The sequence below is a fragment of the Saccharomycopsis crataegensis genome (assembly GCF_037102585.1).
Source record: "Saccharomycopsis crataegensis DNA, jcf7180000000098, whole genome shotgun sequence".
Classification (NCBI taxonomy): domain Eukaryota; kingdom Fungi; phylum Ascomycota; class Saccharomycetes; order Ascoideales; family Saccharomycopsidaceae; genus Saccharomycopsis; species Saccharomycopsis crataegensis.
In genome coordinates, this window is record NW_027043838.1 from 1,267,025 (window position 1) to 1,284,521 (window position 17,497).

Sequence of the window (17,497 nt, forward strand, 5' to 3'; positions counted from 1 at the left end):
GGGGTCCAGAACCCGCTCCATCATTTTTTTTTTTTTTTTTTTTTGCCGAAAGCAGAAAAATGGAATTTTTTGCTCAACATGGTGTATTGGTGTATTTGGTTATATATACAACTAACTACGGATCATATCACAAATAGATAATGGCAAACAAAAGAAAGAAACTTACTCCTATAACAAAATCCAAAAAATCTAATAATCCTACAAATATTAGACTCAAACCTGAGGTTTCCAGGAAATTAATCAATAGATTCCATGTGTTAATCAAAGCCAAAGCCTTACTTTTTACTAAAATCCTGTTACCTAAAAATCATAAGCTTTCAGAAGAAAATTACCTGTCCATATTATCTGACTCATACCCTAGGATTAACCAGTTATATTTAACCAGAAAAAATGAAATATTTACTAAACTCTCTCAACAATCTAAGAAACATCGGACGGAAATGAGAAATGACTTGTTCGTCACGCTTTCTAAACTCCATGACTGCAGGCTTTCTAATGATATAACTGATCAACTTCTATCGACAGCAATCGAAATACTAGCAGAAATTGATGCAGAAATTGATCTTCAAGGTGGATTGCACACCTATCAAGTAGCATCGCTCAATGGCCAAGACAAACTACGGGGTAGTGATTCATCAAAAAAGTTGATTGAATGGCTAACCGAACTCTGCAAATCACCACCTGACTTACCATTAACAGCATTGGAAATCGGGTCACTTAGTAGTAAGAATCAAATCTCCACCTCAAAATGGTTCAAGGATAATGTTACCAGAATAGATTTGAACTCCCAGGATTCGGATACTATCCTTCAACAAGATTTTATGCAGCGGCCTTTACCAAAATCCGAAAAAGAGAAGTACCATCTAATAAGTTGTTCATTGGTGTTAAATTTTGTTTCTAGTGCCCAAGAACGTGGAGAGATGTTGAAACGTATCGGCAAATTTTTCAAACCTTCAAAAGACATCCAGGATCATGGTATTTTTCCATGTTTTTTCTTTGTACTACCATTACCATGCGTCACCAACTCGAAATACATAAACAAAGAAAACATACTTCCCTTGTTGAATGGTTTGGGTTATTCGCTATTGAAGTACCATGAATCAACTAAATTAGTTTACATGCTACTAAGATATAATGAAAGTGAAAAGACCAAGAATTTCAAGTTTCAAAAGAAAGAATTAGACGTTACCAGAAAGGCAAAAAGAAACAATTTTTCAATCATCTTGAAATAGAAGTGAGGATATTTTTTAAATAATATATAATGCTTGTTGTGTATAGCGGAGATTTTCATTTGTGATTTATATTAAACCTTTTCTTTTTTTCTGATTCTTCAAATTAACCTGAACAAATAAACAAAAGGAATTGCTAGCAATAGTAAAGCTTGTTCTTGCAAAATGTCGGCATCTTGGGTGGTAGTTATAACTCTTCTACCAAGAAGTAGTCTACCAAACCATATTCATAAAGAAAACACAAAAGTAGTGAGTCTATGAAAGTTATTGGTATCATTTAATATCAATATGCTATCAAAGAAGAAGCTTGCTCAGATTTTACAATTATGATTAAAAGATCTCAAAATCATGATTAACATATGACGAAATAGAAAATTATCAAACAAAGAACCAAATATCGTTGTGATAACAAGGAAGAACAAGCAAAAAACCAAATATGAAAAAGTTGTAACAAAGAAGAACAAAAAAAGAAGAAGATAGAAAACAAAAAAAGGGGTATCCCTTTAAAAGATAATAAAAAATGAAAACCGAAAGTCTAAATTTCTTCAAATGAGTATGCAATTTTTCAAGAAAGACAAAATAAAAAAACAAAACAAAATAAGCTAAGAAAGAACTGAGCGATTCAAACTTTCATCTTGTATATGCAAATGATACTGCAGTATCGAGAATTTAAAATAAGGAACCGACGTAAAAAAAACCAAATTTGGGAGAAGTCATAACTAGCTAGATATAAATCATCGAGAAGTCCTCAGGCAACAAACTTTTGTTGATGAGTATAATGAAAATGAAATGTGATGGACCATCAAAATAAAACCAGAAAGCAAAGATTATAATTGAACTGATTCTGCGTGCTGGTTTAAGAAATCCAATTAAAATCCCATACCGGTCATGATACCATAACCCAATGAAATAATGATCAAGAAACAAATAATGGAAGCTGGAATCCCACGAGAAATAAAGGTGTTATGCTTGACATATCTATTTCCCTTTTCATCCAACAAACCAACAGCAGTAACATTAGGGAAACCAGAAGTTGGTAAAGCCATGGCAGCAGAAGCAAGTAAAGCGGTAGCCATAACTAACACTTGTGGTCTTGGGTTTGGCAAAGATTCACCAACCTCCTTCACCAATGGAACGATAATTAAGGTAGCAACGGTGTGGGACACAAAAGTAGCAAACACCAACACGATAATACCAAAGATTAACATCACAGAGAATAAAGAGTAGTCCTCAATACGGTCTTTCAAAGACATAGCCACGGTCTTAAGCAACCCAGATGAAGTAACAGCGGAACCTAAGGCAAGACCACCTTGGGCCAACACAATAATATTCCAAGGGAAAGCATGTAAATCACTGAGGGTTAACAATCTAGCACCAAAAAACACCACGAAAGGAATGAATGAAATAATGCCAGACAGACCAAAAACATTCTCGGTTTTTGTCAAGACACACCACAAAATAATGGTGGTGATACTGGTGATACAAACCACCCATTGTTCAAAAGTAAATCTTTCCTTGATTGGTTTCACCACCTTAATTTTTTGACCCTTGAAGTCAAAGGTGAAAATTAACATCAACCAAATGAAAATCAATTCAAAGAAACAAACAGGCAAAGCCACCGCAAACCATTTACCCCAACCTGGACTAGGATTCATGGATTCAATTGCCACAACGTTTTGTGGAGATGAAATTGGAGAGGCCATACCACCCGCGTTGGAGGCCAAGGCAATACCAAGCACCAAAGCAGTTGCAACTGGTGATTCAGTTGGAATGGAGCGCAAAATTGGTTGGATTAAAGAATAACACAACACTGGAGCAGCGACATTAGAGATCCACATTGACAAAAACATGGCAACACCCATAATCGCCAACAAAACTCTTTTTGGATTGCTGCCGGAGAAGAATAAGATATAAGAGGATAAAATTTTGGCAATATTATATTTCGATAAGGCAGCGGCCAAAGTGAAACCACCAAGCAACAACATGATCACTGATGAAAACATGGTTGATAAAATGTAACTGGCAGCTTTAGAACCGTCCATCACTGTACCATCCAGATTTTTTAAAACTTTGCAAACCACAACCAAGAATGGAACCAAAAATGAGGTGACAAATAATGGGATAGTTTCAGTGGCCCATAAATAAGCGGCACAAGCCAACACTGCAAGAGATCTTCCTTGGACTCTATCGTTCAAAGTCTTGACAAAAAGCAAAACAAAGAAAAACACAACGCAAATGTAGAATCTGATCAGTGTCGAGTTGAATAACCATCTTGGGATTTTCATATCGAATTTCCCTAAAGGAATATGGAAAAATTTAGACTTGTCGTGCATCAAATCTTGCTTTTTTACTTTAAAGGTGTTATTTTCCAAACTCAACAAATCTTTCCAAACCACAGATCTGTCCATGATGATTTGTTCTCTGAGATAAATCTTGAAATCATTCTTGACTTCTTCTATAGTTTGATTGGACAAATTGGCATAAGCAGCAAACAAATTATGGATTTTCAAATCGATGGCTTCCATAGTTTGTGGGTCAAACACAAGAGTTTCAGTTTCAAGTTTTTCAATGAATGGTTCTCTGGTGACCACATTGATAGTCTTATCCAACTTCTTGGTAATTTTGGAAAATCCGACTTTGTTCAACTCAATATAAGATTTCAATTCGGACAAGTCAATGAAAACCTCAGTGATCTTCTTTTTAGAAGAAATTATAGCTCCTTCGGTTTCAAAAGTCTTTTCATTAATATTGGTCATCAAAGAAGAGTTCTTAAGGATTGAATTTTGGGAAAGGACAGATTGGTTGGTGATAGACTTTTGCAATTCATTCTTTTCATTCTTTTCGATTCCAATAGTGGTGTTTTCAATGTATAGTTCTGGGTCATCATCGTCATCAATTCTTTTTTCTTCACTATCATCATATTCTCCCAGGGCGCTCACCTTTTCATCACTCGAGCTTGATTGGGTGGTGTTTTCGTCAAGGTCGAGATGCAACTTGGCTTTCAACTCCTCGGCCAAGGCCCGGTATTTTTCAAAAGCGTCATCGGATTGAGCGGAGTAGAAGCTTTCCACGTTTTCCAATTGCTTGTTCAACGACTTCAAGAATTGTTCCTCGGCCTCGAGCTTCCCCAATTTTCCGTTGACAATTTTGGTGTCAAGGTTGTAGATTTCTTCCTTCAAAGATTCGTAGTCCAAGTACTCATCTCTCCATTCAGGGACGATGTTGAACCTAAGGGAGTCGGCAAACTTCATGTCTCACTTGTCAAACGATATACCAACTAAATAGGAAAGTCTATCAAAGGGTCTTCGGACTAATTGAAGTACGGTAGAGAAGATAGAAATGGGTCGTGTGAAGATATCCTTGATTAAATATATATATCCCCAAAAAGAAATGAAAATTTTCCGCTGTGCATCTCTTCGCCAGGGAAGGTAGCCCACATGGCCTTCCTAATCGGGAAATTCACCACAGGTCATCGGGGGTGCGAGGCGCTCCGTGACGGAAAAGGCTTAGCATCACACGACCTGGGGGGATTGAGCATTGGCACTCCGAGGAAGCTTAACCTTACCATCCAAGGAAAATAGAAAAAAGAAATAAAAAAAAAAAAGAAAAAAAGAAGAAAAGAAGAAAAGAAGAAAAGAAGAAAAGAAAAAAAGAAAAAAATGTACATTGGGGTGGATCTAAAAAAAAAGAAAAGAAATAGACAAGAAAAGAAACAAACGATGCTAATCTCAGCAGAAACTAAAATTGCTTGACGTCTGCGGACCCTGTATCAAACAAGGGAATTTCTCTATTATCGAGGTATAGTCCTCCATGAGTTGATTGCTAGTGCAATCAACTGGGAAAGGCTTGTATTTAATAGTATCCACCTCATTGGTATGTTTGTTTATGATCACAAGAAGTTTCACCTTGGATAGCTGATTGATAAATTCATCAGCACTAAAAGATCCAAATTTAACAAGCTCATGATAATTGTACTTATGTTCATCCAGGAACTCGGAATTATTGAAAAAAATGTGGTCACCGAAATACTTGTCTTCATCGAAGTTTCTTGACCGTTTGTTATTCGAATAATTGGAAAATTTGTTGTTGATATCCAATAGTGACCATTCTAATAGAGTGAAATTCTCTTGCAAAAATTTGAGACAATTATTACAGAGCATAATCCGTAAGAATTGAAAATAGGTGGAAATGTTATCAAATGGACGTAATTGCTTCCATTTCCTAATCTTACCGGAACTAATGTGCCTGTATTCATCATTATTTCTCATAAGCTCATTACTATTCAAAACAATATTGATGAATTCTTCAAAGCTATCAACATTCAAGCATTTGTGCTTCGTAGAATCATTTATTGAGAGTGTAGCTTCTGATGGAACATTATTTTCGGAACAGCTGTCTCCATCAGCTGATTCAATATCAATCAAACCAATTTCTTCAAAATTTATCACTTTAACATTAAATTGCAACTCATCAATATCATCTTGTAAAGTACTATCGTTTTCAAATTTGAGAATTTCTGAAGCTTTGGAAAACTTCCCCAACTTCATCTGTTTTAACTCTTCCAAAAAATTGAAATTGTTGAATAGCCAAAACTTGTAAAGTTGAAAATTACAACGAAGCTTCCCCTGAAGAAATTTAGGAGAAATTCCATCACTTCCACCAATGGTAAAATTCAATGAAAGTTTTTGAATGAATTTTTTGAATGCAATTTCTTTTGAATCATTATGAATTGGATACAAATACTCAAATAATATCTTCAACCCTATATCACTCTCTAGTTTACTCGCATCTAATGAAAATTGCAAACCATTTCTTAATAATAAATTGGTTGCTCTGGTTTTTGAAAACTTGAAGTGATCATTGAGAGCATTGACTGAGGGAACAAACTCATTACTAGAAATCGCACTCTTTGTCATTGGCAATTCGTCGTACAATCTGCCTGCAGAAATCCGTTCATTATAAAACGACAGTACGCTATCAAGATTTGCCGAATATTTCTGTTTTAACGAGCAATATAAGCAATGATGATCTTGGAATATGTTCAAACCATTTTCATGAGATATCAATAGCATATCTTTCTTATCTTTAACAACATTTTTGGAAAACCAAGGATTCCTCTTCTTTCTATCAGCCACAATTTTTCTTCTAACAGTCCTTGCTATTTTAAGCTTATCATCTGCATCAACCCAAACTCTGTCATAAATTCTCTTTTGTCCATGGGACGGTCGCATGAATAATATTGACGATCCAGCCATTGAATTTTCATCATCCATTACAAAAGCATGGCGATTTCGCGATCGATTTTCTTGTTGAGTCAAGTGACTCAAAGTATTCTTATCAACATCATTGGTTTCTAAGTCCTCGAATTTCATATCTCGATATTTTTTCTCAATGTTTGATTTCAATTCGACTCTATTTATTTTGAGCTTGCACAAATCCACCGCTGCTCTAAAATGCAATAATAGCACTATATTCACTTCGAGTTGTTGGAGCTTTGAACTTTGAAAATCCCTATCTTCCTGTAGCTTTTTGAGCATCAGGGAATCTATCATCTCATACTCATTGTCAAATCTGGAATTGATCAATTCAATCTTCTCCTCAATACTTTCGCGTAACTGAGAATAGGTATTGCTTTTGGCCATCATTTGGGATTCTAATGTTCGTAGAGTTGAATCAAACAGTTCATTTAAGGTGGTGAAATTATCGGACTCAATGGCACTATTTATTAAAACTCTTTTTGCCACTGACCCTATGGCTCGATGGAGCCGGGGCTGTATGAAAGCGTCATGAGTTATTGGAGGCTCTTCTTCACGATTAGCAGTTTGAGAAAGAGGAAGATGGAATCGTAATGAACTAGCCATGATTAGGCATTATAAGCGACAAGAAAGAAATCGTTAATATCCAAAAATATTGCCAAGATATCTCAATAGACTAAACAGGAAGAAAATAAAAAAAAAGAGTATTTACTTGTTGATAGATAGATACTATATAAAATATAGCATTATTCAACCTGTCAAACTTGTTTACTTGATTCTGTGATATTTTTTTATTTTTTTTTGGTTAGATCCGTTGGGGGAGATGAGTTTGCGGAAAATATTTTATTGAGACGGTATAGATAGCGCGTTCCATCATTCTGTGATCTGAGAATATTGAAGTTATTAACAGCATGTCACGATTTGTAACAGAAGGTAGTCTCAGCAAGGAGCAGCTCGATGCTATAGAGGAAAAGGAAAACGAAGAAGCCCAAAAGTACAAGGATGAGGAAGCAGAAAAAGAGAGAAAAACCCTATATGAGCAGCTAAAGGCCAATAGAGGTAAGTAATTTGCAGACTTTTTCCTCTTTCTTATATATTTCTTTATTTTCAGAATGGTGGTGAAATGCTAACAATTTTCTATAGCTCGATTAGAACAAGAAAGGGAGAAAGTTTATAGAAAGAAATATTTAGCACATCATGTTAACGATGATGCCAAAACATTTTATGAAGGATTGAAAAATGAGGAGATCCAAAGAGAGCAGAAGTTGAAAAACGAATTGGATAAAGGAATGGAAGAGTTTTATGAGTTTCAAAAAGATAAAACTGTTCGAAAGCAGAAAGTGCCAGTATCAGTAGCAAAGGATGGCAAGAATATTAAAATTGTTAAACAGAGTACAAAGATAAAAAAGAAAAAGGCGAAAGTTATTATATGAAAAATCCTTAGAAAATTTTATTGAATGATATTATTTTCATTGATAACGGTTGAATATTGGTTGAAAAGCAAATACCAAATATTTCAGGCTTCAGTCCAAAATTTGAAAGAAAATAAATTAAGAGCATCATGGCGATATGCTCAATAAAGCACTAACTAAAAGCAAATCAATAAGAACATAGAATGATGAAGTAAATTAAAGTGAATTTAAAGGTATAGGGACGAAAACAAAAGTGAAAAGAACCTCTTACCATTTTGCGATTGATTGAAGTTTGTTTATCATCATGCTTCAAATCCTTTCAAGGTTAGATATATGATTTCTTTTCCAAATTAATCTAATTTAGTAAATTTGTTATAATTAACTTGGGGAGTAGAGAGTGATGTCCTCTGCAAAATATAACGGCCTGAATGTTCTTTGACAGTAGACGACAGTGCTCCCAAAGGTTTTCCATAGCCATAATACTGATAGAGAAATCAAGAAAAATATTCATCGCTACTTGATGCCATGGAAAGTAATGCTATAAGCGTACTAACAAATGGAAGAAGTTTCTGTCAATAACTATCTTGATTATAATAAAAAGAGGCGTCTTGGGTAAAACGCACCATGATGTGGTTTTATGTATTGATGGTGTGATAGACACTTCATCGCCTCTTAACCAGACGATCGCGACTTTTTTTATTTACTTTTGTTTACTACCAAAACATAAAATTGCTATACATTGGAAATTTTGAAATATATGAAGACATAGCAAGCTTCAGCTTCTCGATTTTCAGAAACATACTCCAACAATGCCATTGAACGTCTTGAGGTCTCCCCTCAAGTCTATTAATAGCAATGTTGAGGTAGTATCACCTTCAAAGAACCGTTTTATTGCAGACGAAAAGCCTGATTTGCCTCCTCCATCAGCATCAGCTTCAACCCGGCCTATGCAATTATTGGCATTATCTCCAACTAAAAATACTGTATTAACTCAGCCAGATGCTGTGGATGAAATAGGTAATTCGGGACTGAAGAGTCGTTTGGTGATTGATAAATTGGTACTCACAAACTTCAAATCATATGTCGGTGTGCAAGAAGTTGGACCTTTCCATTCATCATTTTCGGCAGTGGTTGGGCCAAATGGTTCTGGAAAATCAAATGTTATTGATTCTATGTTATTCGTCTTTGGTTTCAGAGCGAACAAAATGCGTCAGGCCAAATTATCTGAATTGATCCACAATTCTGATAAGCATCAAAATTTGTCGTTTTGTTCTGTCGATGTCCATTTCAAACAAGTAATTGATAAAATTGATTATGGGGAAGATGAAAGCCCTGTTGATGTAGTTCCGGGTGAGGATCTTGTGATCACTCGTAAGGCCTACAGGAACAACTCTTCTGAATATTATATCAATGGGAATAGGAGCAATTATACTGAGGTTACTACTCTATTGAAGGATCAAGGGATTGATTTGGATCATAAAAGATTCTTGATTTTGCAAGGGGAAGTTGAATCGATTGCTCAGATGAAACCAAAAGCGGAAAAAGAAAATGATGATGGTCTACTTGAATATTTGGAAGATATCATCGGGACGGCTCAATATAAATCGAAAATCGAGAATTCTTTGGATGAAGTTAACAATTTAAATGATGTCTGTGTGGAAAAAGAGAACAGGTTTGAGATTGTGGAAAAAGAAAAAGATAATTTAGAGGACGACAAGGATAAGGCCTTGAATTTTTTAAAGCTCGATAGGCAACTAACCCTAAAAAAATCCGTGGCATTCCAGGCGCAAATACACAACAGAACTGAAAAGTCTAAGGAAAATCTAGAGAAATTCACCAAATTGAAAGAAAGACTTGATGAGGAGAGAAAGATTAATGCTGATTTGCACAAAGAAATCAAAGATTTAGATACTAAGTACTCTGAATGCTCTATGAAGATAAAAGATATCAATGAACAGATAAATAAGCTTCAGAAGAAGCAGAGACAGGTTGACAAAGAGAATGTTAGATTCGATGAGCAAAAGAAAAATTTGAACAACAAGATCAAAAAATCAGAAAAAATGATCAGCGCTACAAATACTTCTTTACAAAACGCTAATACCAAATTGGAAAATCATTTGATGGAGCAAAAGGAGTATGAAGAAGAATTGAAGGAATTACAATCTCAATTAGAAATAGAGGTTAATGAATTGGAATCAGTTAGAAAAGAATTGTCTAATAAAACGAAACCTTTCACCGACGAAATTTCTAAGATCCAAAAAGAGTTGCAGCCTTGGAATGAAAAACTAAACGCTAAAGAATCCCAAGTGAAGGTGGCGGAATCAAATGTTGAATTGATTGAAAGCGAGTTTTCTAATTTCGACAAAGAAATTGCAGCTAAGCAAGACCAAATGGAGAAAATTGTGGACCACGGTAAAAAGCTACAGGAACAATTAATTTCCTTGAAGAAAGAGAAGAGTAAGATACAAAAGCAGATCGAACACGGTACGAAAGAAACTAAGAATGCGGAAATCAGGCTTCAGGAAATGAAAGAAAACTTGACCAATACTAGACACAAAGTAGTTGATGCAAAAAATTCCTTATCTAATTCTCAGAATAAGTCTAAAGTTTTATCTGGCTTGCTAAGATTGCAAAGATCAGGAAGAATTTCGGGCTTCTACGGCCGTTTGGGGGATTTGGCTGTCATTGATGATCAATATGATGTCGCCATATCTACTGCTTGCTCACAGTTGGATGATATGGTTGTTGAAACCGTGGAAATTGGCCAACAGTGTATTGAATATCTTAGAAGCCAACACTTGGGATATGCCAGATTCATTTGTTTGAATAAATTGAGACAGTTTAGAATGGATCCGATTAACACTCCAATGAATTGTCCAAGACTATTTGACTTGATTAGCCCCAAGGATCCAAAATTCTTGCCAGCATTTTACAGTGTATTGAGGGACACTTTGGTGGCCGAAAACTTGAATGCTGCTAATAGAGCAGCTTATGGCTCTAATAAGAGATATAGAGTCGTCACTTTAGATGGTAAATTGATTGATACTTCTGGTACCTTATCCGGTGGTGGTAATTATGTTCATAGGGGTGGCATGAGAACCAAATCTAACTCAACTTATGATGATGCTGAATTGTACACAGAAGAAGATGTCAACCATTTGGAATCTGAATTGGTTGCGAAAGAGAAGCATTTCCAAGTGGCTCAGGATACATTAAGAGAAATGGAAACTGCTTTAAAGCTGTTGCATGATAGAGACCCTGAAATTGATGTTCTGATTTCTAAAATCGAATTGGAAATGAAATCATTGACAACAGATTTGGCGTCATTGACCAAGATTGTGGAAGATTTGAATTCGACAAAAGAAGCCACGATCGCAAAGTTGAACCTGGATTTGACAGATGCTAAAGATATTGTTACTCAACGTAAACAACAGTTGGCGGAGTTGAAAGATGGTGCTTCATCACTTGAGAATCAATTGGAGAAATTGGAGCAGAAAATTATGGATATTGGTGGTGTCAAATTGAAGATGCAGAAATCGGAAGTGGATGGGATAAATCAAAAAATTGAGATTCTCAATCACAAATCGTCTACTACGTTGCATAGCATAAAGAAGGCACAGAATGAGATTAAAAGAAGTGAAAAGACTTTGAAAAATAGTGAGGTGGAATTATCGACTACTAGTGCCGAATTGGCAAAAATCGAAGAAGAATTCGCCAAAAAGGATACCAATACCGCCGAACTTGAAAAGCAGATAAACAAATTGAATGATGAAAAAGAATCAATTGCCGAGGAAGTTGATCAAGTTAAAGAAGAATTGGGTACTAAAAAAGCCAAAATCAATGAATTGAAGTCAACTGAGATTGAATTGGAAAATTCTATTGAAAAGTATGAAGCAGTTGTTAGACATGATAAAAAAGCCATTGCCAGTATTAAGCATGAATTAGATTCTTTGGAATTCAGGGATGTCAGCCATTTGATTGGTTGGCTTGATTTAGGCATTCCAGTCAAGAAGGCTGCTGTGAAGGAAAAGTTCAATAAGAAAAAGAGAAAGAGAAAGACCAGAATCAATGATGATGGTGAGGAAGTTGAAGTTGAAGAGGAAGATGATGTGGAGGAGGAGAGTGAAGAGGATAACGAACATGGTCAAACAGAGGAAATTGAAGTTGATGAAAACGAAGAAAAGGAAGAGGACGCAAATAAAGAAGGGCAGGAGGATAATTCTGAAGGTGAAAATGAAAATGATGAGAATGGAACCCAGGCGGAATCAGGGGAATATGATCTATCAGAACTCAAGGAGCTCAAGGAACTATTCAACACAACTGGCTTCCCAATTCTTAATGAAGAAAAGATCTCTGAACTTGATCTTGATGAAGTTTATAATGAAATAGAATCTATTGAAGGTGAATTAGAAAACATCAGAGTTGATGTTAATATTTTGGAAGAATATGGTAGAAGAGCCTCAGAGTACCATAACCGTAAAACTGATTTGAATGATGCTGTTGCGGAACGTGAAAAGTTGAGAGATTACGTTGAAGAATTGAAAAAGAAGAGATTGAATGAATTCATGAAAGGTTTCTACACGATCTCTTCAACTTTGAAAGAAATGTATCAAATGATCACCATGGGTGGTAATGCGGAATTAGAATTGGTGGACAGTTTGGACCCATTTGCAGAAGGTATTTTGTTCAGTGTTATGCCTCCCAAGAAATCATGGAAAAATATTTCAAATTTGTCTGGTGGTGAGAAAACGCTTAGTTCTTTAGCATTAGTCTTTGCCCTTCATAAGTATAAACCAACACCGTTATACGTTATGGATGAAATTGATGCGGCGCTAGATTTTAGAAATGTCTCTATTGTGGCCAATTATATTAAAGAAAGAACCCAAAATGCCCAATTTATTGTTATTTCGTTGAGAAACAATATGTTTGAATTGGCACAAAGATTGGTAGGGATTTATAAAGTTCAAAACATGACCAGAAGTGTCACTTTGAAGAACCGGGATATTCTTGGTAATGGTAATGGCGGCACTGATACAAGGGGCAGAAGTAGCCAAATGGTACCTGGATCACCAATAAGAAACTTATCTCCACTAAGAATGATTTCTCAAAAGAGGTCTCGCTCTCCAACCCGCTCTCCCTCTCAGGCACCTTGATTGATTAAGTTGGGAATACTTTTGTATTTCCCCCTGCTGTACCATAGGATAATGACTTTTTATTTTTTAAAATATACCCCCATTTTTTTCCCCTTTTCTTGTTGCTATTTTTAATATTGCTATTATTATTATTATTATTATATATTCAAATGAAATTTCAAGTTATTTATCAGTAGGATTCACTATTGAAAGAGGTGGAATATTGTGCGTGCCTTTAGTACCTCATTGCTAAAAAAAATTTTAGAAGGAAAAATTTTTGATAACTTATGTTAATGTAGTGAGTGATAATGCAATATTAATAAAAATTGGTTAAAGTAAAAGGATGGTAAAAGCTGTTTCAATAGATAATAAACCTGCTGCTAACAAAAAAAGAGCTTCCAGAAGAAGAAAGAAGAGAAGAACTGAAGATTTTTCTTCTAGTGAAAGTGATAGTAGTAGTGACAGCAGTGATGATGATAGCGAACATGATTCTAAGAACGACAATGATAATGACATTGAGATGAAGGATACTGAACAATTGAAAGAGAAACCAAAAAAAAAGTCTGATATTTCAAGCATTGAAACTAAAAACGTCGAGCTTCACAATGTTGTAGAGGAAGATGTTGTTGAAGGTAAAGGAATCAATAAATTGAGCAACGAATTAAAGAAAAAATTGAATGAAATCAACTTGCATTCCAATAAGAATACTAATGTGACTAAGATATCATTTGAGTCAATACAAAACTCTGAGGAATTTTTGAAGAGATTTGCCGTAGAGAACTTAGTGGATGGCGGTTCCGCTTCGAGGATCAATTCAGAAACACAACAAAAACTCCAACCTTCCAAAACCATAGAAAAAAGCTCAAACCATGATGCCAACGGTAATTCAAATTCTCAAAATGAAAATAAGAAAAGTGAACTTTTGGATGAATACTTGAGTTTAATGATGGGTAACTATGAAGCTGATTTGGATGATCTAAGAAAAGCCAACGATTTGAACGAGTTTTCATTACCAATTTTGGCTAATTTGTTAAGAGAAGGTGGAAATATTTTCGATTATGAAAGCTTGAGCACGATTGTCACTAAATAGTTTTCATCATGCTGTATGGTGGGCGTTTATGTGACTTTTCTTTCATCATCAATTGTAGTTGCTTGATATTTGCTGCACCTATGGCTAATATTGTCACATTTTGGAAATCTTATAGGATTCCGGATAAAGTTTCTCACTGGGTATTTTATTATTCTAAGTGAGTTTGTAACATAGATATGAGATATATGATGATTATACTTGAAATTTGTTTTTGTTTTCTTTTTTTTTTTTTCTTCTTTTCTATTTTTTTTTTTTTTTTATTTTTTTGTCTTTCTCACACCAATATATAATAAAAGTAATTAATCTCTCAATTAATTTTTGTTTATTTCTTGTAGACTCCATCAAGAAGTTTCAAACATCCTTAAATACTCAATGATTCATGATGATGTTTTCTGTCACACGTCCATGAAAAAAATGTGTGCGAAAAAAAGTTGGAAATTTTATTTCTTGAGCTCTTCCTCCCCCACCACAAATCCCCCAATTAACGAAGACAATCATAGGAGAAAATCTATTTATATATTGCTGACTAAAGAGGACATTAGATTAACTGAATATTGTCTATAATCTAATTCTGTGGATTTATGTTTTCTACACATATAGCTGTCGCTGAACTAGATTTAAACATGGATGGATTCAGTAATGGTGCTTCACATAACAACACGTTTGAAGAAATTGGTAATGATGTTTTAAATTTTGACGAGATACTAGAACCTGGCTCTTTTGAAAATAAGGAAGACTCGAGTAGTGTGGATAATGTGCTTCCCAAGGAAAATCTGATCGGTACCGACGCGTTGAATGGGGATGACGCGACTAGAAATGATAAGAATAATTTATTCCAAAGCCTCAGTACCCCAAGTATTATTTCAAGTACTGCATCTTTTCATGCCATAGACGGTAATATCAGTGATGATACTTTTGGTACTAATAATAAATCAAGCTCCGTACCACTACTGGATATATATAGCAATGAAAGCTCTGCATCGTCGTCACAAATTTCCCCCACTTCAAAATCGCAAACTCCAGTTAGGCGATCAAAAAGAGTTTCTGAAGCTGCTCGTCAGACTTCCACTGAAGAAGAGCTACAAAGGAAACTTTTTGAAAATGAAATATCTAAGAAGTTTCAGGTGACAGTTGAGGGAAAGAAAAAGATCTATATCAGTACCAATGATAGTTTTCATGATCAGCAGCTGGTGCCTGAGAAGAAGAATAAAAGCAAAGTCAATCACTCAAAGAAGGGAACAAAAAATAAAAAGCAAGGTGACTCATCAGTGGACGTTGATGATCTTGATGAAAGAATCCAGGCCCAAACAAAGGCTATTGTGACTGGATACCCTCTAGAGTTTGCCCCACCGGCAAAAGTCCAGAAAGAAGCTCTATGGAAAAAAACCAAGATAGGCTCGGGTCCTGGAAGAAAAGGTAACAAGGGAGGAAGAAGAATCCATAAAGGCAGCAATAATGACGGTTCAAAAGATCCCACGCCGGAGCTTACAAAGGAGACTTTGGAAAACCAGATCGATAGAATGGCGCCAGAACGGCAGCTAGAGAAAAAATTACAGTTAGATAAAGGCTTGAAAACACCAGAGGCTGATGAATTGACCAGTCAAAGTTTTATTCGTGATGCGCAAAATGTAAAACCGGTGGTAAAGCGAGGGTCCTTAAAATATGAAGTCGTTCGTGTTCCGACTTCAAAAAAAAGAAAAACTGCTAGTTTGATTGAACCAAGTGATAATTTCAATTCGTCCAGCAAGAAAAAAAAGATCAAGAAGATCACTTTGAATACCACTCCAAAGCTAACGAATGGCTCCTTTGGATATGGCGGGCCAATTGATTTGACCGATACCCCGAGAGCAAACTCCGGATCACTCCAGCCATTAGATAATAACGAAGAATTCTGCTCTGGATGTGGTGAACCAGGGTCCTTTTTATGTTGCGAAGGATGTCCGAAATCTTTCCACTTTTCTTGTTTGGATCCACCCTTAGATGAGGAAGAGTTACCGGATGGTGATTGGTTTTGTGATCATTGTGTTGCCAAGAACCATAAAGACAAGTTGAAGGCGCCTCCGGGAATATTTGGTAAATTATTACTTAGCTTACAGAAAACGAATCCTCACAGGTTTGAGCTACCGCGAAAAATTAGAGAAAGATATGAAGGGGTCAGCACAGGAAAGCTCGGGGAATATCAGGATGATGATACCAAAGCTTCAAAGGAAGTTCAGAAAGGTGTGTTGCAACAGTTGGAACCAATAAAAGCCTTCGACAAGGATGGTAAGCCAATGTTCTGTTACAAGTGTGGTGAATCGGGAATTGGGGGTAAGGAGTTGACCAAATGTGAATACTGTCCATTGTTTTGGCATTTGGACTGCCTAAGTCCGCCGTTGGCCTCAGTTAAGCTACTAGGAACCAAGTGGAAATGTCCAAATCATAATGATGGTCTCTATAAGAAGAAAAGAAGGTTGAAAAAAGCCAGTGTTTTAGATGTTTCGGTTACTAGAGGCTTTAAAAGCAAAAATAATGATATTGATATCCAAAACACTGAGGAAACTGAAAAATATTTTGGAGATACCAGTTTATTGGACACTAGCGATCAAACAATTCTCGAACAGAACGATGCACTGAACGTATTTAAAGACAAAAGATTCGAAGATCGAATGCCAGAATTTTTCAAAATTAAAGATGAGGCAGAAGGGCTTTCTGCAGCAATTCCAAAAGAAAATTTGAAAAACTTTGCTAAAGGAAAAAACAGGGATGATATTGAAATTATTTATAGAGTTCCTGAAAGAGGCTTATTGCTTGACTTTGTTTCAAAAGTAAGAGAGAAAAGGGAAACGGAGATCAAGGAATTCAATAATGCAACTCTTGGTTGCTTAAATGAGATTTTGAAAATGAAAGTGGATTACTCTCAAGAAGTGTTAAAGAACTTTAATGGAGCCAAGAATTTACTAGAGTTACAAAACAGTTTGGTGACCTATAACAAAACTCAAGAATTTAATGCTTTTGTGAACAATATACTAAACCACAGTAACATTGAAGGTAACAATGTTGGAATTGACAATGAAGAGGAGAAGATGGAGCTACTAAATTTGAAGAGAATGATGATGTTGGTTGATAGGGAGAAATTGAAGGAATTTCTTAGCTGTGAGCTATCTGGGAAGCAAGGGAAAGATTAATTTTACTTTTGGGTTTTTGTTTTGTGTAATTATCATTAAAAATTATCAATATTTTAATAAATGTACATTATAATCTTATATTTTCCCTTTGTATTCATTTTTTTCATTCTAATTTTCTTGTCTGAAATCTAAGGAAATCATACGTCAGAGTGTAGAGGACATACGACTTTTCACAGTGTGAAGCTACGACGATTTGGCCTTATTCAGAATAT

General features: G+C 35.5%; 7 protein-coding genes across 7 annotated transcripts; 5 read left to right on the top strand and 2 right to left on the bottom strand. All coding sequences in view use genetic code 12, as the record gives it.

The window, feature by feature from the left end:
* Nucleotides 1-140: 140 nt before the first annotated feature.
* BMT2 (25S rRNA (adenine2142-N1)-methyltransferase) lies at nucleotides 141-1,232 on the top strand (the record flags this gene model as incomplete). Its single annotated transcript, XM_064999815.1, has 1 exon — nucleotides 141-1,232. One exon carries the CDS (start codon nucleotides 141-143, stop codon nucleotides 1,230-1,232), a length of 1,092 nt encoding a protein of 363 aa, XP_064855887.1.
* Nucleotides 1,233-2,098: 866 nt separating this feature from the next.
* Nucleotides 2,099-4,480, bottom strand: DASC09_062320 (SPX domain-containing inorganic phosphate transporter; the record flags this gene model as incomplete). Its single annotated transcript, XM_064999816.1, has 1 exon — nucleotides 2,099-4,480. The coding sequence occupies one exon, from the start codon at nucleotides 4,478-4,480 to the stop codon at nucleotides 2,099-2,101; it is 2,382 nt and encodes a 793-aa protein (XP_064855888.1).
* A 477-nt stretch (nucleotides 4,481-4,957) lies between these two features.
* DASC09_062330 (uncharacterized protein) lies at nucleotides 4,958-7,090 on the bottom strand (the record flags this gene model as incomplete). Its single annotated transcript, XM_064999817.1, has 1 exon — nucleotides 4,958-7,090. One exon carries the CDS (start codon nucleotides 7,088-7,090, stop codon nucleotides 4,958-4,960), a length of 2,133 nt encoding a protein of 710 aa, XP_064855889.1.
* Nucleotides 7,091-7,395: 305 nt separating this feature from the next.
* FYV6 (Fyv6p) lies at nucleotides 7,396-7,917 on the top strand (the record flags this gene model as incomplete). The annotated part of the gene is made up of 2 exons (XM_064999818.1): nucleotides 7,396-7,543; nucleotides 7,628-7,917. 2 exons carry the CDS (start codon nucleotides 7,396-7,398, stop codon nucleotides 7,915-7,917), a joined length of 438 nt encoding a protein of 145 aa, XP_064855890.1.
* A 788-nt stretch (nucleotides 7,918-8,705) lies between these two features.
* On the top strand, nucleotides 8,706-13,049 carry SMC4 (condensin subunit SMC4; the record flags this gene model as incomplete). The annotated part of the gene is made up of 1 exon (XM_064999819.1): nucleotides 8,706-13,049. One exon carries the CDS (start codon nucleotides 8,706-8,708, stop codon nucleotides 13,047-13,049), a length of 4,344 nt encoding a protein of 1,447 aa, XP_064855891.1.
* A 322-nt stretch (nucleotides 13,050-13,371) lies between these two features.
* Nucleotides 13,372-14,118, top strand: DASC09_062360 (ribosome assembly protein 3; the record flags this gene model as incomplete). The annotated part of the gene is made up of 1 exon (XM_064999820.1): nucleotides 13,372-14,118. One exon carries the CDS (start codon nucleotides 13,372-13,374, stop codon nucleotides 14,116-14,118), a length of 747 nt encoding a protein of 248 aa, XP_064855892.1.
* Nucleotides 14,119-14,699: 581 nt separating this feature from the next.
* Nucleotides 14,700-17,285, top strand: RCO1 (Rco1p; the record flags this gene model as incomplete). The annotated part of the gene is made up of 1 exon (XM_064999821.1): nucleotides 14,700-17,285. The coding sequence occupies one exon, from the start codon at nucleotides 14,700-14,702 to the stop codon at nucleotides 17,283-17,285; it is 2,586 nt and encodes an 861-aa protein (XP_064855893.1).
* Nucleotides 17,286-17,497: the final 212 nt, after the last annotated feature.